The sequence below is a fragment of the Theropithecus gelada genome, chromosome 11, assembly GCF_003255815.1.
Source record: "Theropithecus gelada isolate Dixy chromosome 11, Tgel_1.0, whole genome shotgun sequence".
NCBI lineage: Eukaryota > Metazoa > Chordata > Mammalia > Primates > Cercopithecidae > Theropithecus > Theropithecus gelada.
In genome coordinates, this window is record NC_037679.1 from 7,661,432 (window position 1) to 7,687,675 (window position 26,244).

A 26,244-nucleotide genomic window follows, 5' to 3' on the forward strand; every position below is an offset into this window, starting at 1 on the left:
GTGGGCCTCAGTTTCCTCTCCCATAAAGTAAGTAGCTGTTACTAGAAAATGCTGAAGATGCCTTTCATTTCCAATATCCTGTGATCTGGATGGTCTCACAGTCTACCATTTAAAGATAGTTATTCCCAGCCTGTGAAAAGACCACCTAGTCCAAAAGTATTTCCTCAGTAATGGGATGGCTGGGTCATATGGTACATCTAGTTCTAGATAAAGTATAATAATAATAAATAAATTTAAAAATAAATAAATAAATAAAATAAAAAAGTAAAAAAAAAAAAAAAAAAGTATTTCCTACAAGAAAAGACTATTTAGGATATTTGTCAAAGATGGTAATCTTTGCATATATAAAATAAAACATATTACATAACTGGTAAAGTAGAATTTTTATTTCTTTCCTTTTAAACAGAATCTGAACAAATGAATGTCATATATTAAATATTATATCATGTAAGATTTAACCAGAGTGAGAATTTGTCACACCACCAACAAAATAATAATCAGAACACATTATGGCAATAAGGTAACTTTATAAAAATCTTCACCTCATAGATGTTGACTCAGCATTTGTTAACATAAAAATTTTATTTTTTTAATTAACAGTTTAAAAATTAAATTACCTGATAAGGAGACACTGTAATTATTGGATCGTACTGAAAACAAAACCAGACAAGGGTGCCTTCTATTTTCATGCTAGTTCAACAATACTAAAAATGTTGTCAGTGCTTTCCATTTCTTTATTTTATTTTATTTTATTTTATTTGTTTTTGAGACAGAGTTTCGCTCTTGTCGCCCAGGCTGGAGTGCAATGGTGCAATCTCAGCTCACTGCAACATCCACCTCCCGGGTTCAAGTGATTCTCCTGCCTCAGCCTCCCAAGTAGCTGGGCTTACAGGCACCTGCCACCACACCCAACTAATTTTTGTATTTTTAGTAGAGACAGGGTTTCACCGTGTTGGCCAGGCTGGTCTCGAACTCCTGACCTCAGGCGATCCACCAGTCTTGGCCTCCCAAAGTGCTGGGATTACAGGCATGAGCCACTGCACTCCGCCCAGTGTTTTCCATTTCTAAAAACACTTAAATATAAAACCTCAGCAAGACATTTTATACAAATAGGTAGCAAAATTCATCCAGAAGCATAAGACAAAATGTCCAAAAACAGGCCGGGCTCATGCATGTAATCCCAACACGTTGGGAGGCTGAGGCAGACGGATCACCTGAGGTCGGGAGTTCGAGACCAGCCTGACCAACATGGAGAAACCCCATCTCTACTAAAACTATAAAATTAGCCAGGTGTGGTGGCACATGCCTGTAATCTCAGCTACTCAGGAAGCCTGAGGCAGGAGAATCGCTTGAACCCGGGAGGCAGAGGTTGTGGTGAACCGAGATCGCGCCATTGTACTCCAGCTGGGCAACAAGAGCGAAACTCTGTCTCAAAAAAAAAAAAAAGTCCAAAAACAAATCAACGTATTAATGGAGTTACCTTCAAATTTTTACTTCTCAAAGTTACAGCCACTGAAATTATATTGTATCATATTAAAAAGCAGAAATAATTAGTGGAATAGAAATGCAATTCGTGATCCAGAAAAGTTTCAGTCTGTGATAGCCAAAAATTCCTAATCAAGAAGGATAAGAAGCATTCATTAATAAATGATATTGAGGCCGGGTGCAGTGGATCCCAGCACTTTGGGAGGCCAAGGCAGGTGGATCACCTGAGGTCAGGAGTTCGAGACCAGCCTGGCCAACATACTGAAACCCTGTCTCTACTAAAAATACAAAACTTAGTCAGGCATGGTGGCGGATGCCTGTAATCCCCGCTACTCAGGAAGCTGAGGCAGGAGAATTGCTTGAACCCAGGAGGTGGAGGTTGCAATGAGCCAAGCTGGTGCCATTGCACTCTATACTGCATATAAATGAGACACTGGTTTCAGAAACAGGAAAACTAAAGGATATTTTAGAACCTTTGAAAAAAGGACCTGCCCTATGGCTATTTAACTTATTAGTGTAGAATCCACTAAAGCATTTTATCATCAATAGGATTTTATAAACTCAACCATGATACCAGATTTAAAAGGTAACCTTCTCCAGTTCATTGCTATTTTTTAGCAGATGCATCTAAAACTGGACAGGATGTACAGGTAATCTGTATTTGGGGTATGGGAAGCATTTTGAAGCTGAGTTTCTAGGTAAAGATTTAATTAGTAAAGATTCAGCTATCCCCCTTGGCTAGGCTTTGAACTCATCAGGAGTAGTCAGGACCAGGAAACTGATGGGGATATCATAATGAGTCTTATGGGTGACCCAAGGTCAGACTTAGGATGTAAGGCCAAAACTGGGAGTTATGAGTAAACATTCAGTGTTCAAGGAAATAGAGCATTGTAATCCAGACCTGAAGACTCATGAAATACATACTTGAGGGTCATGAGGGAGAACACATTCTGGCGATAAGGGAGAAATCTGGAATACGAAGACTGAGAACAATGCCTCAGGATGAAAGTCAGAAAGCTACTTTAAATATCTGTACAAGAGAAACATAGAGGAATGAATGTTCTACTCTGGTTTTAAACAGTCTTTGGAGTATGATCAGAGAACAGTGGGACAGGACTTCCCCCTGTAAAATAGGGATTACCAGCAGCAGGCATTTCCAGCAGAAACTAGATGCTCAGAGTCCAACTTTGCAGTCCTACAAGATGAATTCCCAATTTTTTTCCTATTTTCTGAGAAAGTGGTCCAGAATCTGCAGCACTACACGGAATCCCGGCTGTTGCTACAGCCTATATACCCACTCATGTATTCCCGTCTCATGAAATCCTTTCAAGTCTTCCTCTCACTTACTTTTCCAGAGATTCCAGGCATTCCTGGAATACACATCTTCCCTAGTAATTATATCAAAGATTCCCCTAGGTGTCTGCATGAGTCCCAAACAACTTCTCTCCCACTTGTCATGTCTGGAGGCTGGTAGCAATACCTATTAGGAGGAATTACACACCCTCCTTTCTGAATGACGGCATCCACAGTAACTGCAAAGTGGCTTACCTCCCCCCACCCAAAAAAAAAAAAACACAAAAAAACAGCCTTCACTCCAAAATAATTCCTCACCTCCTGTTTTTCTTCTAATTGAGTTAGTGAGCAGGAGTGGGCTTCTACCAGTAATGATTGCAATGTGATTTTCTTAATAAAGTCACAAAGTAAGAATAACAACAGCAGCATTAGCAGAAACAACTTTGATTTTTGATAGTGTTTTACCCTATAGGAGAATTTATCTGAGTTTCGTCTAGACTCACAACCTTAATAAATAATTTTAATAGTTACAAATGTCAATGAACAGGAGTAGGTAGTTTGAAGTGCTTTATATATAATCTCATATTTAATCCTCAAAACATTACATAGCACTATTATATGTATTTTATATACTAAGAAATTGAGGTACAGAGCTTTGTATATCTTGTACAAGTCATATAGCTAATTAATAGTACAGCTGGAATGTGAACATAGTGTGACACAGGAGTCCACTTAGCCACTGATCTGTGTGGCTCAATTATACTCTAAGCATTAGCTTTTCAGAACTACCCATGTTTTACTGAACATGACTTGATTTTTTCTCAGTCCTGAGTGTTTGAACACATTCTTCATGCCAATTAATTGTCTCTTTGATATTTATTTTCCTCGGTCAATTATATGCTTTCTTTCTTTTTGCTCTTGTTGCCGAGGTTGGAGTGCAATGGCACAATCTTGGCTCACCACAACCTCCACCTCCCAGGTTCAAGTGATTCTCCTGCCTCAGCCTCCCAAGTAGCTGGGATTACAGGCATGCACCACCACACCAGGCTAATTTTGTATTTTTAGTAGAGATGGGGTTTTTCCATGTTGGTCAGGCTGGTCTTGAACTCCCGACCTCAGGTGATCCACCTGCCTCAGTCTCCCAAAGTGCTGGGATTACAGGCATGAGCCACCACACCTGGTCAATCATATGCTTTCTTTAAAAATTTGTTCAAATTTCCTCAATGCATTATTACTGACCCGTATGTAAATCAAACTTTGAGCTCTCTTCATATTAATTACACTGTTACAATTTCTTGTTTTCACATTCCTGTTCTTCAGTGGGTCATTTAAAGAGCAAAGACTACACCTCAATCATTTTTATATTCCACGTGACTGATATGAAAAGAGAATCAGTACCATGAGAAAACTGTCTGGAGTAGTCTTTACTTGGCTGCTATGATTTTCCATATTATTTCTAGGCCTTTGTAAATGGCCTTGGGGAACCACAGCACCATCACCAAGTTCCTCCTGCTTGGGCTGTCTGCCAACCCCCACGTCCAGGCTCTGCTCTTTGTGCTGTTCCTGGGGATTTACCTCCTGACCATAATGGGGAACCTGATGCTGCTGCTGGTGATCAGGGCTGATTCTCGTCTCCACACGCCCATGTATTTCTTCCTGAGTCACCTCTCTTTTGTTGATCTCTGCTTCTCTTCAGTCATTGTGCCCAAGATGCTGGAGAACCTCCTGTCACAAAGGAAAACCATTTCAGTAGAGGGCTGCCTGGCTCAGGTCTTCTTTGTGTTTGTCACTGCAAGGACTGAAGCCTGCCTTCTCTCAGGAATGGCCTATGACCACTATGCTGCCATCTGCCGCCCACTGCTTTATGGACAGATCATGGGTAAACAACTGTATAAGCACCTCGTGTGGGGCTCATGGGGACTGGGCTTTCTGGACGCACTCATCAATGTCCTCCCAGCTGTAAACATGGTCTTTTGTGAAGCCAAAATCATTCACCACTACAGCTATGAGATGCCACAGCTTAGGTGGCATCTTCCTTTTGGTCTTCTTATCCTACACCCGTATAATCTCTACCATCCTAAGCATCAGCTCTACCTCAGGCAGAAGCGAGGCCTTCACCTGCTCTGCCCACCTCACTGCAGTGATACTTTACTATGGTTCAGCTTTGCTCCGCCATCTCATGCCAAACTCAGGTTCCCCCATAGAGTTGATCTTCTCTGTGCAGTATACTATACTCACTCCCATGCTGAATCCCCTCATCTATAGCCTGAAAAATAAGGAAGTGAAGGTAGCTCTGAAAAGAACTTTGGAAAAGTATTTGCAATACACCAGAAGTTGAATTAAAAAGCAAACATTGTTGGCTTAGCACTGTGGCTCATGCCTGCAGCAGGAGGATTGCTGGAGCTCAGGAGTTTGAGATTAGCTTGGCCAACATGGCAAAACCCTGTCTCCAAAAAAAAAAAAAAAAAATTAGCCGGGCATGGCGGTGTGTACCTGTAATTCTAGTTACTTGGAAGGCTGAGGCAGGAGGATCGCTTGAGCATGGGGGGTCGAGGCTGCAGTGAGCTGAGATTGCACCACTGCACTCCAGCCTGGGCAACAGAGCAAGACCCTGTCTTAAAAAAAAAAAAAGAAAAGAAAAAAGACTGTGGAAAATTTGAATCAAGCTGCATACAACATGACACTGGGTAAGTTTACAGTAGTAAGTATTCCTGGCTACCCTCATTGTCTGATACTGCAAGCTATAAATTAGAAGTGCATGAGAGAATGGTACAAAGTTATTACCAGGAGGACAGTTAACTTTAATCCCTCCTAGTGACAAAGCAAATTATTAAATTATTACCTCAATAAAGTTTTATTATGAACATATTTATTCATTTTTCTCATTCCAAAACATTCATCTTGGGCTTTGCATTTAGTAAAATCATTAGTGTCATGAATCTATCATTATTTTTAATTTACTTTGGTAAATACACTAAAAGTTATGCATTTAATAAGAACACAGTGTCATGGATCTGTGGGAGAGAAAAGTCATAGATAAGACTTGATGGGAAGAAAGAGAAAGATTTCCAACCGTGTGGCCATAGGAGACATAAACACCTAAGAGAACTTCAGAGAGGGAATCAACATATTGAGGCAGAACTCGGACTCAGATAACATTCCCAAGAACTTAACTGTGTGTGCCGCTTGGTGGCCAGATCTCCAGTGCAAAAGGTTGCAAGGAGGCTCTGCGGCTCTGGAAACTTCATTTCTCACACGGTCTTCATTCACTGTATAGGGGATTTATATTGTTTCCAATTAGCTGATCTTATCAGTGTGTCTTTTCCTTGTAGAGTGCAGGCTATGTACCCTAGACAAATAATCTTGTTTTGACCTCATCTCAAGTGAATCCCGAAACCATCTTTGTCTCATCTTTCATTGTTTAGTGGCAGGTGGTTTGCCGGTTCTAAGGCCACTGAATAACTCTCACGTAAAAAACGTTTTTTCCTACAAAACACAAATCCATTGTCACACTGCTTCTAATTTGTTTAAGCTATATTTTACGATTGTCTAATTTACTATCGTTAACTGAAAAGGTGCAAAAACTGTGTACAAATTATTGAATTTATTGAATATTGACTTGCACTTTTCTCAAGCTTCTTTCACAAACTCTCTTCGTTCTAATTGTCAGTTTTAAAAGCTTTTTATGAAAAAAATGTATCTGTTACAAGGGGGAAAGAAGCCTCCAGGACAGCAGTGATTTGCCTCAGCTGCACAAAGGCCAGGCCAGATGGAACAGACTAGCCTTCACCGAAGGCCGCAGGGAGCCCGGAGCCCCGGAGTCAAGCGTTCGGGTCACGCCTCAACCCCGAGGGGCCTGCACATGCTCCGCGCTGCACGCGGCGCCCACGGCCCTGCAGTGATCCGCAGGAGCCCCGGGATAGAGAAACCCAGATGAAAACACAAGCCCAGTGAGATGTTGGCCTCCTCCTCTGCTGCCCGCGCCGCCACCTCTACACGCACCAAGCCCTCTGTCCCGGAGAAGTCGTATTTGGTCTCCCTCGATGGGCGAGACGTGGACCATGCAGGCACCATGATCCCGGCGCTGCCTCCCGGGGACCCGCCGCTCATCCTGGAGCAGCTCAGGAGGCGGGGGCCCGTTTGGCAGCTTCCGCCGGTGCTGCGTGGCCCCCATAGACCCCAAGCCAGCTTACCAAAATCAAGGCAGAAGGCCGAGCATTCGGTGTCCGTACACCTGGACAAGCAGGAATGGAATCCTACGATGCGCAAAAACTGATTGCGAAGTGGCCTGAGGCAGAGCGTTTTTCAGGCAGGGACGTTGAAAGCTGGATTTGACAGGGTTCTTTCTCAGGTGATGGATCCAGAACTAAACCACATCCCCAGGCCACCAGTGGAACGAGCAACTCACGAGATCCTGGGGGCCCAGAAGACAGCAATGGTGCCAGTGCCCCCTCCAGAGCCCAAAGACCAGGACCCTCCAGCCCTCCATATCAGGGCGCCTCCCGAGAATATGTCCCACCCTTTTCGAAAGCTCCATTTAAATTAATGGTGAAGAAGTAGCTTCGGTTACATGGTTACATAAGACTGCAACTTCAGAATGAAGATAGGCCAAGGTCTCCCTGATTTCAGTATTTCAGCCTTGACTGTGGGCAGTGTCCAGTTTGAACTGGGAGAGAGTTTGACTTTGGGGAAGTTGACTGTGTTGTCCCCTTCGTTGTGCTGCCATTTGACCAGCCTGTCCAAAGGCACAACGCTCAGTAGACACTACAGAGAGATAAAGAGACACTGCAGCAACCTGAGGTTGTCCTGAGACAAACTTTTATACTTGAACATGGAGACTGCACATGGATTTTGGGTTTGTGCTCTGGAATACACAAAACCTACAATGAAAGAACATAACCAGTCCCAAAGATAATTTCAAAGAATAATGGGAATTTAAGAGGTAGCTGGGAGTAGGGATTTGACAGTGCTTATTTGACATTATTTCTCAGAGTTGCAAACTAGAATGTACAAACCATTAGCATCAGATAGCTTGATGGTTGAAGGTTGTTATGACCTTCTTGCGCATGAATTCTTCTACCTACTTCCCTTTCCCTTGTAAGAGATGACAAAACATGGAACCCTAGACTGTGTGAGGAAGCTTGGACATCAGGTGTAAGCAAAAACATTTGCAGGCTGTCTGTCCAGGGCCTCTTCCTGTCCTGCAAGGGCTAGTGGGTCTTGGGTGTGTTTAGTTTATTCTCATGTTTGTGTTGTTTAGAAGAGTGAGTGGTCAATAAATGGCTTCAGATTTATAATAAAATCATTTGATACTAAAAAGGAAATGTCACTTGGAATTTGTCCTAAGTAAATAATCATGAATATGCACAAATGTATTTTTACAAAGATGTTTATTTCAATACTATTTATAGTGGTTAAAATTTTGTAGCAATCTCCAGGCACGGTAGCTCACATCTGTAATCCCAGCACTTTGGGAGACCAAAGTAGGCAGATCACCTGAGGTCAGGAGTTCGAGACCAGCCTGACCAACATGGAGAAACTCTGTCTCTACTAAAAATGCAAGATTAGCCAGGCATGCTAGTGCATGCCTGTAGTCCTAGCTATTCGGGAGGCTGAGGCAGGAGAATTGCTTGAACCCAAGAGGCGGAGGTTGTGGTGAGCCAAGATCACGCCATTGCACTCTACCCTGGGCAACAAGAGCGAAACTCCATCTCAAAAAAAAAAAAAAAAAAAAATTGTAGCTATCTAGATGTCCAACAATGTGGGTTTTGTTACATATATTCTACTACATCCAGAGAAATATTTCACTACATGGAAACATTCATGATATACACTGTTAGGTTTTAAAAAAAGGATATCACAACTCAACATGTAAAGTACAATCCAATTTGTGTTTATATAACTATATCTATTTCTGTCTATATAACTATGTCATTGTAAATGTATCTATCTACCTATCCATGTATATATCTGTCATTATTGTGATTGCCACAGAAAAAAAATAGACACCTCCAAACATTCATTTCTTAATAATGTACAAAATAAAAAGAAATATCCTCATCTGGCCATTGATATTTCACAAATGGTGTCTCCTCTCAACTGATACTCCAGAATACCCTAAATGCACTATACCTTCCAAACACAACAATTCAAGGCCTAATTTGCTTTCTTTGACCTAAGATGAGGCATCAGTTAAAACCCCAAGGGCAAGCTTCCTATGGTGAAGGAGAGTAGAAATAACTGAACCCTGGACTTGAAGTTGGTTATAGTCAGCACACAGATGTCACAGGAGGATAGTGATTGAGAGAAAGATACCAACAGACCCACTCAAATTCCCTTTAGCATAAGTAAAAGACATTAGATCATAACTGCATGAAGACGTCTCTGCAATTCTAGAGACTCAGCAATGGTCTCCCCATTGAAGGGGCAATGCCCTTGAACTTCAATGTTCACATAACCCCACTGCTTACTATATCACCCTTCAGTAAAAAGACCCCATCTAGTCCTTAAGGAAACTCTTCTTGTCATTCTCTCAAGGGTTTTTATGTTGTGGCCTCCAGAAATATGAGGAGACCCTGGCTGTATATTGACCTTCCCAAGAAGTATAAATAACTGTTGACACTCCTAGCAAATACCTGAGTGCTTATTAATGAGAAATTGAATTTACAGGGAATTTCTGAGCATCAATTTCCTTGGTACACTGCCACCTTAGGAGGCCTGAAGGCTCCTCCTATAAGACAGATGACAAAAAGGGCGCAAATACACTAGAGACAAAACCACACGAAGTAATAGTTCATGCTGAGGTTTTTCAATATTATTCTAGTTTCATTGTGTTATTTGCTGTTTTACTATTAAAGCCTTGGCAAACTGTAAAATTTGTTCTGTTCTTTTATCCTTATAAAACATATCACACTTATATAAGTATGTACTAAACATGTACATTCCAGTTAAAGAATGATTACAAATGAATGTACATGTACCTACTACCCAGCTTTAAGAAGTATTCATTTTAGGCCAGGTGCGGTGGCTCACGCCTGTAATCCCAGCACTTTGGGAGGCCAAGGTGGGCAGATCACGAGGTCAGGAGATCGAGACCATCCTGAATAACACGGTGAAACTCCGTCTCTACCAAAAATACAAAAAATTAGCTGGGTGTTGCGGGGGGCGCCTGTAGTCCCAGCTACTCAGGAGGCTGAGGCAGGAGGATGGCGTGAACTCGGGAGGCGGAGCTTGCAGTGAGCAGAGACCAAGCCACTGCACTCCAGCCTGGGCGACAGAGCGAGACTCTGTCTCAAAAAAAAAAGAATTATTCATTTTACCACCTCTCTTCCACTACCCAAAACTTATCACTACCCCGGATATGTTCATCATTCCCCTTGTTTCGTCGGGGCTCAGAACATGACACCCCAAAATATGGTACCTTAGCATACTGAGTATTTTAAGCAGAAGGAAACTGAGAAAACCCCAGAATCAGGAAGATCACTCTCTGACCACCTCCCACCTTTCTTCTTTGAAGAAGGTAATTAGAAAAATTCTCTGACTATGTCCCCTGAAAGTAGGTCATAAGACGTTCACTCCAGAGGAGGCTTGCCAAGAAGAATCTGAAGCCGTTAACTACCATTAGATCACAGCCCTTTGTCCTCCAACCATTCTTCCGCCTGACTGTCCATAAAGTTTTCCCTGGGTTTTTGGGTCTTCATTTCTGAAGACTCCCATGTCACATAAAAGTTACATTAAATAAATTTGTATGCTGTTACCCTGTTAATCTGTCTTTTGTTATAGGGGGATCAGCCAGGAACCTTGTGATAGATGAGAAAAGGATATTACTTTTTCTCCCCTACAGTTTTCTTTAAATAATTTAGTTTTATCTGGTTCTGAACTTTAGATAAATAAAATTATATTGTATATATTATTGTGACTTGCTTCTTTTCATTCACAGGAAATTATCACCAGACAGGAGGCTCTGGTTTTGGCCCTTGGCTTTGACATGTCTAAAATTACTAACAGACACATCTAGAGGCTCAGCAGTGTTCTCCCCATTGGAGGAGCAATGCCCTTGACAGAAGCTGCTTGTCTCGCTGACAAATCACAAAGCCTTTGGCCTAACGTGAAAGTTTTCGTTTTAGTCCCTAACCAACAGCTTCGACACTTTTCTCAGGTTAGAAGCTTAGAGCCTTAATGCGCCTTCTAACAAGGTCAACACTGGGGTATAGTAGAAGAACTGAAATGATGGTTAATTCAGACAGTAAATTCTGAAAGCTTGGACATTTTTGGAGTCTTATAAGAATTAACTTCACTATTTTATTTTGATATTATAGTATCCAAATTCAACAGAATTTGATAAACCCAGAGATTAAAATATTTTAATATTGACTGGTTCATTGTTCTTCTCCGTTTCTGCTTACAATTTAATTGGGTTTAACTGAGGCTGAAGATTGCTATTTCAGTTACAGATGTTACTGGATATATGTAGGAATAAGAGGATGGAGCAGGTCCAATAGTTCATGCCTGTAATGCCAGCACTTTGGAAGACTGAGTTGGGAGCACTGCTTGAGGCCAAGGGTTCAATACCAGCCTGGGCAACATAGCAAGACCCCATCCCTACAAAAAAAAATTAAAAATTAGCTGGACATGGTAGCGTTCACCTACAGTCTCAGCTACTCAGGAGGCTGAGGTGAGAAGATTACTTGAGCCCAGGAGTTCAAAGTTACAATGAGCTATGATTCCACCACTGTGCTCCAGCCTAGATGACAGAGTGAGAGCTCATCTCTACAGAAAAATTTTAAACATTAGCTGGGCCTGGTGGCACACACCTGTAATCCTAGCTACTCAAGATGCTGAGCCAAGAAGATCATTTGAGCTCAGGAGTTCAAGGTTACAATGAGCAATGTTTGGGCCACTGCACTCCAGGCCAGATGACAGAGTGAGATCTTGTCTCCAAAAAAAAAAAAAAAAAAAAAAAAAAAGCATGGAACATTCGATGAGTATTTGACAGGAATTATGTGAGAAAAGGAATGAAACACTGAGAAACTGCCTGGCCCAACAAGATTGAAACTTGTTATTTTGAGTCCAAAGATAACACCAAATACAGAGTTTGTGTTGTCAGCCAAAGCTGGGATTACACACAGGCCTCAGAGTTCCAATAGGTGGGTCAACATTTCTGGTTTTTTTGAGACGGAGTCTCACTGTGTTTCCCAGGCGGGAGTGCAGTGGTGAAATCTTGGCTCACTGCAACCTCCACCTCCCAGGGTCAAGCGATTCTCTTACCTCAGCCTGCTGAGTAGCTGGGATTACAGGCACATGCCACCATGCCCGGCTAATTTTTGTATTTTTAGTAGACAGGGTTTCACCATGCTGGCCAGGCCGGTCTTGAACTCCTGACCTCGTGATCCACCTGCCTTGGCCTCCCAAAGTGCTCGGATTATAGGCGTAAGCCACCACACCTGGCTGGGTCAACTTATTTTTTAGAGACTCCCTGCTAATGTGAGGGCACCAAGATGGGTCCAATTTGAATTGTCGCCATGAGACAGAATTAAATCTTAGCAGGAAGACTTGGGTGAACAGAGCTGGGCATGGATTCAACATAGAGTGCTGGTAAGAGCTAGACACTGGAGCTTTGGCTATGGCTCTGTCACTTAGTACCATGTGACCTTGAACAGGTTTTTAAACCTTCTGTATTTTTATAAAATAAAAAAAGCACATAGTATTTCTGTGAGTACTAAATGTGTTAATACTTGGAAACTACTTAGAACAGTAACTGATACATGCTAAATATAGATATTTGTTTTACATTTTTAAATTACTTATCAGTTCAACAAATGTACATCAAGCCTTTCTGACCTATGTGTTTCTTGCATGGTGTATTTGTCAATTTTGCATTGCTATAAAGGAATACCTGAGATTGGGTAATTTAATTTAAAAAATAGAGGTTTATTTAGTTCATGGTTCTGTAGGCTGTACAAGCATGGCGCCAGTATCTGTTCTTCTTCTGGTACTCATGGCAGAAGGCAAAGGGGAACAGGTATGTCACGTGACAAGAGAGGGAGCAAGAGAGAGGGGAGGTGGTGCCAGGCTCTTTTAAACAACCAGCTCTTGCATGAACTAAGAGGAAGGACTCACTCATTACTATGGGAAGGGCCCCAAGCCATTCATGAGGGATCCACCCTGATGACCACCAACTAGGCCCCACCTCCAACATTGGGAATTACATATCAACATGAGATTTGGAAGGAACAAATATCCAAACAATATTACATGGTATCTTGCTGATATGGTTTGGCCATGTCCCCTCCCAAATTCCATCTCGTATTTTACTTCCCATAATCCCCATGTTGTGGGAGGGACTTGGCCAAGGTAATTGAGTTGAATCATGGAGGGCGTTTCCCCCATGCTAATCTCATGATAGTAAGTACTCACAAGATCTGATGGTTTTATAAGGGACTTCCTCCCTTCACCTGGCTCTCCTTCTCTCTCCTCCTGCCCAGTGAAGAAATTCCTTTCACCATGATTTTAAGTTTCCTGAGACCTCCCCAGCCATGTGGAACTGTGAGTCAATTAAGCTTCCTGAGGCCTCCCTAGCATGTAGAACTGTGAGTCAATTAAACCTCTTTCCTTTATAATTTACTCAGTCTCAAGTATTTCTTCATAGCAGGGTGATAATGGACTAACACAGTAAATTGGTACTGCAGAGAGTGGGGCACTGCTGTAAAGATACCCAAAAATGTGGAAGCAGCTTTAGAACTGGGTAACAGGCAGAAGTTGGAACAGTTTGGAGGGCTCAGAAGAAGGCAAGCAAATGTGGGAAATTTTGGAACTTCCTATAGACTTGTTGAATGGCTTTGACCAAAATGCTGAGAGTGATATGGACAATAAAGTCCAGGCTGAGGTGGTCTCAGATGGAGATGGGGAACTTGTTGGGAACTGGAGTAAATGTCACTCTTGCTATGCAAAGAGACTGGTAGCATTTTGCCCCTGCCCCAGAGATCTGCAAAACTTGGAACTTGAGAGAGGTGATTCAGGGTATCTGGCGGAAGAAATTTCTAAGTGGCAAAGCTTTGAAGAGGAAGCAAAGTGAATTTTCCAAAAGTTTGGAAAATTTGCAGCCTGGTGATGCAATAGAAAAGAAAACCCCATTTTCTAGGGAGAAATTCAAGCTGGCTGCAGAAATTTGCATAAGTAACAAGGAGCCAAATGTTAATCAGCAAGACAATGGGGAAAATGTCTCCAGGGCATGTCAGAGAACTTCATGGCAGCCCCTTCCATCACAGGCCTAGAAGCCTAAGAAGGAAAAATGATTTCCAGGGCAGGCTCCAGGGCCCCCTGCTGTGTGCAGCCTCAGTACTTGGTGCCCTATGTCGCAGCCACTCCAACCATGGCTAAAAGGGGACAACATACAGCTCAAGTGGTTGCTTCGGAGGGTGCAAGCCCCAAGCCTTGGTAGCTTCCACAGGGTGTGGGGCTTGTAGGTACACAGAAGTCAAGAATTAAGGTTGGGGAACCCCTGCCTAGATTTCAGATGATGTATTGGAAATGCCTGGATGGCCAGGCAGAAGGTTGCTGCAGGGGCAAAGCCCTCATGGAGAACCTCTGCTAGGGCAGGGCAGAATGGAGCCCCCACACAGAATGCCCACTGGGGCACTGCCTAATGGAGCTATGAGAAGACAGTCACCATCCTCCAGACCCCAGAATGGTAGATCCAATGACAGCTTGCACCATGTGCCTGGAAAAGCCACAGACACTCAACGCTGGCCAACGAAAACAGCCAGGAGGGGGACTATACCCTGCAAAGCCACAGGGGTGGAACTGCCCAAGGCCATGGGAGCCTACCTCTTGCATCAGCATGCCCTGGATGTGAGACGTGGAGTCAAAAGAGATCATTTTGGAACTTTAAGGTTTAATGACTGCCCCATTGGGCTTCAGACTTGCATGGGGCCTATAGCCCCTTTGTTTTGGCCAATTTCTCCCTTTGGAAGGTGAATTTACCCAATGCCTGTACTCCCATTGTATCTAGAAAGTAACTAACTTGCCTTTGATTTTACAGGCTCATAGGCAGAAGGGACTTCCTTTGTCTCAGGTGAGACTTTGGAGTTGGGCTTTTTGGTTAATGCTGGGATGAGTTGAGACTTTCGGGGACTGTTGGAAAGGCATGATTGTGTTTTGAAATGTGAGGACATGAGATTTGGGAGGGGCAGGGGCAGAATGACATGGTTTGGCTGTGTCCCCACCCAAATCCCATCTTGAATTTTAGTTCCCATAATCCCCACTTGTTGTGGGAGGGACCCAGTGGAGGTAGCTGAATCATGGAAGCAGTTTCTCCCATGCTATTTTTATGATAGTAAGTTATCATGAGATCTGGTGGTTTTATAAGGGGCTTCCCCCCTTCACTTGGCTCTCATTCTCTCTCCTGCCACCCTGTGAAGAGGTGCCTTCTGCCATGATTGCAAGTTTCCGAGGCCTCCCTAGCCATGCAGAACTGTGAGTCAATTAAACCTCTTTCCTTTATAAATTACCCAGTCTTGGGTATTTCTTCATAGCAGCATGAGAACGAACTAATACACTTGCACATCAAGAACTCAATAAACATCTGTTGAAATAATTACTAAAAGAATGGTTGGATAGTTAGATAAGGGAAGGAGGAAGTAAGGAGGGAAAAGATATATGACAATTGGCCTGGGTAATTTCTTGATGACACTGTAGCTTTTTCAACTCATATATCCAAAGCTTACTGAGTAACATGGAATAAAACCATCTGGTGCTAAACTCCCAGTACAATAGCAGAGAATAAGCCTGATTCATCATAGGTTTGGAAATGATGATGAATTGAGGAAGAAATACCTTCATGGAAGAGGAAAGCCAGCCCAGTAAAATGCAAGAACCCTGAGGTAGAAGAAGATGGTTAAGAAAGGAGGATGAACTCATAATCTGCTTACCAATTACTATTTGGTAATGCATACAGTAAATGTCTTATAAAATTAAGTTCAAAGCAACACACTCTCAAAAATATACAGACTCTACCATGTAAATTATTCATTGCAAGAAGAAAAATATAGAAAGAAAACTACCTAGTATGGCAAGACCATAGCACCAGGCCCATCTGCCCATGGACCCAGGATTTCCACAGGACCCTGCCAACCAGCCAACCAGCAGCTGGTCCAGCCATGGTTCCCACCAGCCGGCCTACCCAGAATCTCTGACTGGGCTGACTGGTGAAGGGCTTTCTTTCCCAAAGTCAGTCTGTAAAAAACTGAAAAAATGACTTCTTTATATGCACAAACACCAACACAAGGCTACAAAGATCACAAAAACAAAAAATCAGAAAACTATGACACCATTTAAGGAACAAAATGAAGGCCCAGTAACTGGCCCTAAAGACATAGAAAACTAGGAACTGCCTGACAAATAATTAAAAATAATCATCTTAAAGAAGCTTAATGAGCTGTAAGACAACACAGGCAACTAAATAAGATCAGGAAAACAATGCATAAACAAAATGAGTTCAACCAAGAGATAGAAACTATTAAAAAACAAAAAAATGAAAATAAATTTTGAAGCTAAAGAATATAATGACTGTGCTAAAAATTTAATAAAGAGCTTCAACAGCAACCTCCATCAAGTAGACGAAAGAATCAGCCAAGTCAAATACAAGTCATTTAAAATTACCCAATCAGATGAAGGAAAGAAAAAATATAAATAAGTAAAGAAAGTCTATTGGAAAAAAATAAAACTTCTTTTAAAAGCCTATAATACTATTGGCCAGGTATAGTGGCTCATGCCTGTAATCCCAGCACTCTGGGAGGCCAAGGCAGGAGGATTACTTGAACTCAGGAGTTTGAGACTAGCCTGGGGAACATGGCAAAACCCTGTCTCTAGAAAAAAATTAATTAGCTGGGCCTGGTGGCACATGCCCATAGCATCAGATACTTGGGAGGCTGAGGTGGGAGGATCACTTGAACCTGGGAAGTGGAGGCTGCAATAAGCTGAGATCACACCACTACAGTCCAACCTGGGTGACAGAGCAAGGCCCTGTCTCAAAAAAAAAAAAAAAAAAAAAAAGCCTATAGTACCACTGGGACGCCATACATTATGGTATGCCCAGAGGGAAAAGAAAAAGAGAACAGGGGAAAAGTTTATTTAAAGAAATAATGGAGCCAGGCACAGTGGCTCATACCTATAACCTCAGCACTTTGGGAGACCAAAGTGGGCAGATTGCTTGGTCTCAGGAGTTCAAGATCAGCCTGGGCAACATTGCAAAACCCCATCTCTACAAAAATACAGAAAATTAGCCAGGTGTATGTAAACCTGTAGTCTCAGCTACTTGGGAGGCTGAGGTGGGAGAATCACCTGAACATAGGAAGTCAAGGCTGCAGTGAGCCATGATCATGCCACTGCATTTCTCAGCTGGTTTACACTACTCAGCCTGAGTGAAGACATGACACCCTATCTCAGATAAAACACACTATCTCAAATAAAATAAAATAAAATAAAATAAAATAAAGGAAAAGAAAATAGGCCAGGGGCAGTGGCTTACATCTGTAATCCCAGCATTTTGGGGGGCAAAGGTGGAAGGATTACTTTAACTCAAGAGTTCAAGACTAGCATGGATAACATAGTGAGACCTCATCTCTACAAGAAATTAAAAAATTATTCAGGTGGGTTCGTGCATTCCTGTACTCCCAGTTACTTGGGAGGCTGAGGCAGGAGGATCACATAAGCTCAGGAGGTTGAGGCTGCAATAAATTGTATCATGTCACTGCACTCCAGCCTCAGTGACAGAGAAAAGTTTTGTCTAAAGGAAGAAAAGAAATAATGGCTGAAAACTTGAAAATCTGGGGAAAGAAATGGATATCAAGATTCATGAAGCCAAATGTATTTAAAATATGTTAAACCCAAAGAAATCAACAAAGATGTATATAATTAAATTGCCAGAAGTCAAAGATAAAGAGAGAACTTTGAAAGCAGCAAGAGAAAAGCAAATTATCACATACAAAGGAACCCCAATAAGACTATCAGCAATTTCTCAGCAAAAACCTTGCAGAACAGCAAAGAGTGGGATGACATATTCAAAGTGAAAAAAAAAAGGCAACCAAGAATACTATGTCTAGCAAAACTATCCTTTAAAAATGAAAGGAACAGGCTAGGCACTATGGCTCAGGCCTGTAACTCCAGCACTTTGGGAGGCCAAGGCAGGTGGATCACCTGAGGTTGGGAGTTCAAGACCAGCCTGACCAATATGGTGAAACCCTGACTCTACTAAAAATACAAAAATTAGCCAGGCGTGGTGGCACACACCTGTAGTCCCAGCTACTCAGGAGGCTGAGACAGGAGAATTGCTTGAACCCAGGAGGCAGAGGTTGCAGTGAGCCGAGACCGTGCCACGGCACTCCAGCCTGGGTGACAGAGAAAGAGTACATAAAAAGAGGAAAGAAAGAAGGAAAGAAAGAGAGAGAGGGAGGGAGGGAGGGAGGGTGGGAGAGAGGAAGGAAGGAAGGAAGGAAGGAAGGAAGGAAGGAAGGAAGGAAGGAAGGAAGGAGAGAAAGAAAGAAAGAAAGAAAGAAAGAAAGAAAGAAAGAAAGAAAGAAAGAAAGAAAGAAAGAAAGAAAGAAAGAGAAAGAAAGACAGAGAGAGAGAGAAAGAAAGAAAGAAAGAAAGAAAGAAAGAAAGAAAGAAAGAAAGAAAGAAAGAAAGAAAGAAGAAAGAAAGGAGGGAGGGAGGGAGGGAGGGAGGGAGGGAAGGGAAGGGAAGGAAGGAAGGAAGGAAGGAAGAAAGGAAGAAAGAAAGGAAGAAAGAAAGAAAGAAAGAGGGAGAGAAAGAGAAGGAGAAGGAGAAAGAGAGAGGAAAAGAAAAGAAAGGAAAGGAAGAAGAAAATAGAAAGGGAAAAAAAACTTTCCCAAACATAAACAGGAAATTCATCACCTCTAGACCTGCCTTAAAGGAAGTGTTAACAGAAGTCCTTCAAGCTGAAATGAAAGGATACTGAACAGCAGTATGAAACATAAGACTATAAAAAGATAAGACTCCATGGATGAAGCTGGAAACCATCATTCTCAGCATCCCAACACAGGAACAGAAAACAAAACACTGCATGTTCTCATTCTTAAGTGGGAGTTGAACAATGAGAAAACATGGACACAGGGAGGGGAACATCACACACCAGGCCCTTTTTAGGGGTGAGGCACAAGGAGAGGGAGAGCATTAAGACAAATATCTAATGCATGTGGAGCTTAAAACCTAGATGATGGGCTGATAGGTGCAGCAAACCACCATGGCACATGTATACCTATGTAACAAACCTGCACATTCTGCACATATATCCCAGAACTTAAAGTTAAATAAATTAAAAAATTAAATAAATAAATAAATAAATAAGACTCACTGGTAAAGGTAATATACAGATATCATTCTGTAATAATAATTGTGTATAAACCACTTTTAACCCTAGCATAGAGATTAAAACATAACAGTATTAAGAATAATAATAACCACAAAAATTTGTTAATAAAAATAAATTCTGACATCAATGACATGAAAGTATGGAAGATAAAATAAAAACATAAAGTTTTCAGATGCAATTGAAGTGGTTATCAGCTGAAAATAGACTGTTAAAACTGTAAGAAGTCTTGTGCAAGTTTCATGGTAACCACAAGGAAGAAACTTATAATAGATACAAAAGAGATAAAGAGAAAATAATCAAAGTATATCACTACAAAAATATTAAAACACAAAAGGCAACAGCAAGAGAGGAAGAGAGAAACAAATGAACTACAAAACAGACTGAAACAATTAACAAAATGACAATAGTAAGTCCTTACCTATCAACATTTGCTTTAAATGTAAACAAGAGACATTGTGTGTGCACCCTGCCATGCTACCACAACTGCTGGCTTGCGTTAGCGAGCACTATTCCTGCTGCCACTGCCCTGACAAAATACTTTAGCCAGCACCACACGTCAGAGTGTTGTGGCCAGCAGACCAAGAACACCTCGGCCCTTCCAACACAGCAGGCCCCTGAAGAGGCCAGAGAACAAATCTGGGGACCCAGTACCAGCCCCCTAGAATTATAGCATGCAGCCCAGGAATGCTGAGCTGAGCCTTGGCCCCTTAAAACCTTCCAGAAATGAAGCCAACCAACTGAATCCACCTTATAACACAATCAAACCCCCAAGGACATCAAAGGAGATAAAAGCCAAAAAACCCATCAACGGGACAGCAACTTCAAAGATTGAAGGAACATCAGCCCACATATGTGAGAAAGAAGCAGCACAAGAGCTCTGGCAACTCAAAAAGCCAGAGTGTCTTCTTACCTCCAAATGATTGTGCTAGTTTCCCAGCAATAGTTCTTAACTAGGCTGAAATGGCTGAAATGACAGATGTAGAATTCAGAATATAAACAGGAATGAAGATTATCAAGATTCAGAAGAAAGTCAAAACCCAATCCAAGGAATCTAAAAAATACAACAAAGTGATACAGGGGCTGAAAGACAAAATGGCCATTTTAATAAAGAACCAAATCAATCTGATAGAGCTGAAAAACTCACTTCAAGAATTTCATGCCGGGCGCGGTGGCTCAAGCCTGTAATCCCAGCACTTTGGGAGGCCGAGGCAGGCAGATCACGAGGTCAGGAGATCGAGACCATCCTGGCTAACATGGTGAAGCCCCGTCTCTACTAAAAATACAAACAGAAATTAGCCACGCATGGTGGCGGGGGCCTGTAGTCCCAGCTACTGTGGAGGCTGAGGCAGGAGAACGGCATGAACCCAGGAGGCAGAGCTTGCAGTGAGCCGAGATTGTGCCACTGCACTCCAGCCTGAGCGACAGAGCAAGACTCTGTCTCAAAAAAAAAAAAAAAAAAAAAAAGAATTTCATAATATAATTGCAAGTATTAACAGCAAAATAGACCAAGCTAAAAAAACAATCTCAGAGCCTGAAGATAAATTCTCTAAGTTCAATCAGTCACACAAAAATAAAGAAAAGAGAATTTTAAAAAATGGACTAAACCTCTGAGAAATAGGGGATTATGTAAAGAGACCAAATCTATACCTCATTGATGAAAGAGAGGGAGAGAAAGCAAGCAACTTGGAAAACATATTTGAGGATATTGTCTGTGAAAATGTCCCCAGCCTCACTAGAGAGGCCCACACTCAAATTCAGGAAATGCAGAGAACCCCTGTGAGATAATGTGCAAGAAAACCACCCCCAACCCACAAAGTCATCAGATTCTCTAAGGTTGAAATGAAACAAAAAATGTTAAAGGCAGCTAAGAGAAGGGGCAGGTCACCTACAAAGGGAACCCCATCAGGAAATAGCTGACCTTTCAGCAGAAACCCTACAAAATAGAAATCAGTACTAAGAAGATTGCTCCAAAGCCATACAATTATGTGGAAATTAAACAAACTGCTCCTGAAAGACGTTTAGGTAAACAATAATAGTAAGGCAGAAATCAAGAAATTTTTTGAAACTCATGAGAGCAAAGATACCACATACCAGAATCTCTGGGGCACAGTTAAAGCCATGTTAAAAGGGAAGTTTATGGTACTAAACGCCCACATCAAAAAGTAGAAAGATCTCAAATTAAAACCTAACATCACACCTAGAGAAACTAGAGGAACAAGAGCAAACAAAAAAAAAAAAAAAAACCAGATCAGAGCTGAACTGAAGAAAATTGAGATGAAAAAAAGCACACAAAAAGATTAATAAATCCAGGAGATTGTTTTTTGAAAGAATAAATAAAATAGATAGACTACTAGATAGAATAATAAAGAAAAAAGACAAGATCCAATTAAACACAATCAGAAATGACAAAGGACATGTTACCACCAACCCCACAAAAATATTTAAAAATGCTCAGACTACTATGAACACTTCTATGCATACAAGCAAAAAACCTAGAAAAAACAGATATGTTCCTGGATGCATATACCCCCCCAAGACTGAACCAGGAAGAAATTAAATCCCTGAACAGATGAATAGCAAATTGCAAAATTGAATCGGTAATAAAAAGCCTATGAACCAGAAAAATCCCAGGACCAGGCAGATTCAAAGCTGAATTCCATCAGATGTATAAAGAAGAGCTGGCATGATTCCTACTGAAGCTAATGCAAAAAAAAAAAAAATGAGGAACAGGGACTCCTCATTCTATGAGGCCAACATTATTCTGATGCCAAAACCTGGTGAAGACACAACAATGACAAAACTTCAGGCCACTATCCTTGATGAACATAGATGCAAAAACCCTCAACAAAATACTATCAAACCAAATCCAGCAGCACATCAAAAAGTTAATCCACCATGATCAGATAAGTTTTATCACTGTGATGCAAGGTTGGTTCAATGTATACAAATCAATAAATGTGATGCATCACATAAACAAAACTAGAAACAAAAACCACATGATCATCTCAATGGATTCAGAAAAGGCTTTTAATAAAATTCAACATCCTTTCATGCCAAAAACCCTAAACAAACTAGGCTTTGAAGGAACATACTTCAAAATAATAAGAGTCATTTATGAAAACCCATAATGAACATCATACTAAATAGGCAAAAGTTGGAAGCAAAACCAGAACAAGACAAGGATGTCTTCTCTCATCACTTCTATTCAACATAGTTCTGGAAGTCTGAGCCAGAGCAATCAGGCAACAACAAAAGGCATACAAATATGAAGAGAAGAAATCAAATTTTCCCTGTTTGCAGATGATATGATTCTACACCTAGAAAACCCCATAGTCTCTGCCCAAAAGCTCCTTGATATGATAAACAAATTCAACAAATTTCAGGACACAAAATCAATGTACAAAAACCAGTAGCATTCCTGTACATCAACAGTATCCAAGCTGAGAGCCTAATCGAAAATGCAAACTCATTCAAAAAAACCAAAAAAAAAAAAAAAAAAAAAAATTCCTCGGAATACAGCTAACCAGGGAGAAGAAAGATATTTATAACAATTAAAACACTGCTTAGAGAAATCAGAGATGATATAGACAAATGAAAAAACATTCAATGCTCATGGATAGGAAGGATCAATGTTAAAATACTCATACCACCCAAAACAATTTACAGATTCAGTACCATTCCTATCAAACTACCAATGACATTCTTCACAGAAATTGAAAAAACTTTTTTAAAATTCGTGTGAAGCCAAAAAAGAGTTTGAATAGGCAAGGCAATCCTAAGCAAAAGAACAAAGCTGGAAGTATCATGTTACCCAACTGCAAACTATACTACAGAGCTACAGTAACCAAAACAGCATGGTGCAGATACAAAAACAGAGCATAGTTCAATGGACCATAATAGAGAGCCCAGAAATAATGCCACACACCCACAACCATCTAATCTCCAACGAAGTTGACAAAGAGAAGCAACGAGGAAAGAACTCCCTACTCAATAAATGGTGCTGGGATAACTGGGTAGCTATATGTGCAAGATTGAAACTGAACTGCTTGCTTACACTATATACAAAAATCAATTCAAGATGGATTAAAGAGTTAAATGTAGAATCCAAAATTATAAACCCTCTGGAAGATAACCTAGGAAATACCATTCTGGACTTAGGCCTTGGCAAAGATTACATTACAAAGATGCCAAAAGCAATTGCAACGAAACCAAAAATTGGTAAATGGGGCCTAATTAAATGAAAGAACTTCCGCACAGCAAAAGAAACCATCAACAGAGTAAAGAGACAACCTTTGAATGGGAGAATATTTTTGCAAACTATGCATCCAACAAAGGTCTAATATCCAGAATCTATAAGGAATTTAACCCTTTTCCCACTTAGAAACAAAACATGCAACTCGCTGCTGACACTCATTTAATTTTACATAAACATGCTTTTTGAGACTGAAGCAAATCTGACTGACTTTTAATGTGGAAATAAAATATAACAACTGTTCTTGGAGTTATTTATAAACAGAACTAACAGAATTGTCTGAATTATCAGAATCACCTATTTTGGAAAAATCTGTTTCATCAAATGAATCTTTGGTCAACAACTGTTTGAGAACAGTATTAACATCACACACAGGAATGCTATGTTTTCTAGGATTTTATATTTGCAGCAATTGAGAACTACTATGTTTCATAAATGGAAATACCACTAGTAAAAACAGAATGCTTTAAAAGAACAATGTCTTTGTTTCCAAAGTTGATATACTAAAGCAATGCAAAAATAATAATAAAAGCAAGATATTTCGTGGCAAAGTTATCTTGGGGTAAACACTGCAGCCACAAGCACTGCTGGTGAGTATTCTCCGGGCAAACAGGAAAAGGGTTAAACAAATTAACAAGCAAAAAACAACCCCATTAAAAAGAAGTCAAAGCACATGAATAGACAGTTTTCAAAAGAAAATAACACACGGTCAACAAGCATATGAAAAAATACTCAACATCACTAATCATTAGAGAAATGCAAATCAAAACTACAGTGAGATACCATCTCACACCAGTCACAAGGGCTATTAATAAAAAGTCAAAAAATAGCAGATGCTTGTGAGGTTGCAGAGAAAAGGGAAGGCTCATACACTGCTGATGGGAATGTAAATTACTTCAGCCATTGTGGAAAAAGGTGTGGCAATTTCTCAAAGAACTTAAAGCAGGATTATCATTCAACCCCGCAATTCCATTATTGGATATATACCTAAAGGAATATAAATCATTCTACCATAAAGACACATACACGCATATGTTCCTCACAGCACTATCCACAATAGCAAAGATACGGAATCAACCTGGGTGCCCACCAACAGTAGATTGTATTTTTAAAATCTGGTACATATATACCTGGAATACTATGCAGCCACATAAAGAAATGAGATCATGTCTTTTGCAGCAACATGGATAGAACTGGAGGCCATTATCCTAAGCGAACTAATGCAGGAACAGAAAACCAAATACTGCTTGTTCTCACTTGTAAGTGGGAGCTGAATGATGAGAACCCATGGACTCAAAGAAGTGAACAACAGACACCAGGGCCTACTTGAGAGCAGAGGGAAGGAGGAGGGATAATATTGAAAAACTATTTGGTAACAAAATAATCATACACCAAACCCCTCAGGACATGCAATTTATCAATATAACAAACCTGCACATGTACCCCTGAATCTAAAATAAAAGTAAAAAACAAACAAAAAAAATAATGCACCATGATCAAGTGGGATTTATACTAGGAATGCAAGGATGGTTCAAAATATCCAAATCAATAAATGTGATAATATTATATGAACAGAATGAAGGACAAAAGCCATATGATCATTTCAATAGATGGAGAAAAACAATTTTATAAAATTAAATATCATTTCATGATAAAAACTCTCAATAAACTAGACATAGAAGAAACATACCTGAAAATAACAAAGGCCATATGTTACAAACCCACAGCCAACATCAAAGTGAATGGGGAAAAACTGAAAGACTTTCCTCTAAGAACTGGAAAAAGACAAGGATGCCCATTTTCACCACTCCTATTTGACATAGAACTGTAAGACTCCTGGCCATAGAAATCAGGCAAGAGAAAGAAGTAAAAGGCATCCATATCGGAAAACAGGAAGTCAAATTGTCAAATTGGTTCTCTTAGTTGATGATGTAATCTTATACCTAGAAAAACCTAAACACTCCACTAAAAAACACTTAGATTTGATAAATGAATTTGGTAAAGTTGCAGGATACAAAAACAATGTACAAAAATTAATAGCATTTCTATATGGTGATAGTAATTTAACTAGGAGAGAAATCAAGAAAGCAATTCCATTTACAATAGCTACAAAAATAAAATAAAATACCTATAGTGACAAATTTAACTGAGGAAGTGAAAGATCTCTACAAGGAAAACAACAAAACACTAATGAAAGAAATTGTAGATGACACAAGCAAATGGAAAAACATCCCATGATCACAGATCAGAATAATTAATATCCTCAAAATGACCATACTGCCCAAAGCAATCTACAGATTCAATGCAATCCCTATTGAAATACCAACATCATTCTTTACAGAATTAGAAACAGCAATTCTGAAATTCATATGGAACCAAAATAGAACCCAAACAGCCAGAGAATCCTGAGCAAAAAGAACAAAGCAATGCACATCACATTATCTGACTTCAAAATATATTACAACACTAGGGTAACCAAATAGCATGGTATTGGTATAAAAACAGACACACAGACCAATGGAACAGAATAGAGAACCCAGAAATAAAGCCACAAATTTATAGCCAACTGATTTTTGACAAAGCCAACTAGAACTTACACTGGGGAACGGACACCATTTTCAATAAAAAGTGCTGGAAAAATTAGCCACATGCAGAAGAATGAAACAGGACCTATATCTCTCACCATATAGAAAAATCAACTCAAAATAGATTAAAGGCTTAAATTAAAAGACTAAAACTAGGCCAGGCACAGTGGCTCTTTCCTGTAATCCCAGTACTTTGGGAGGCCGAGGCAGGAAGATCACTTGAGCTCAGGAGTTCGAGA

The 26,244-nt window shown here is 40.6% G+C and overlaps 2 protein-coding genes across 2 annotated transcripts; both read left to right on the forward strand.

Annotated features, from left to right (window-relative positions):
- The first annotated feature begins 4,248 nt into the window (after nucleotides 1-4,248).
- Nucleotides 4,249-7,118, forward strand: LOC112634853 (olfactory receptor 8S1). The gene is given in 3 exon segments (XM_025402723.1): nucleotides 4,249-4,802; nucleotides 4,804-5,065; nucleotides 6,489-7,118. Coding segments are annotated over 3 exon segments (1,008 nt in total). The 3' UTR covers nucleotides 6,681-7,118.
- Nucleotides 6,452-8,482, forward strand: LOC112634855 (biorientation of chromosomes in cell division protein 1-like). The gene has a single exon (XM_025402726.1). The coding sequence runs from the start codon at nucleotides 6,734-6,736 to the stop codon at nucleotides 7,052-7,054; it is 321 nt and encodes a 106-aa protein (XP_025258511.1). The 5' UTR covers nucleotides 6,452-6,733; the 3' UTR covers nucleotides 7,055-8,482.
- The last annotated feature ends 17,762 nt before the right edge of the window (nucleotides 8,483-26,244 follow it).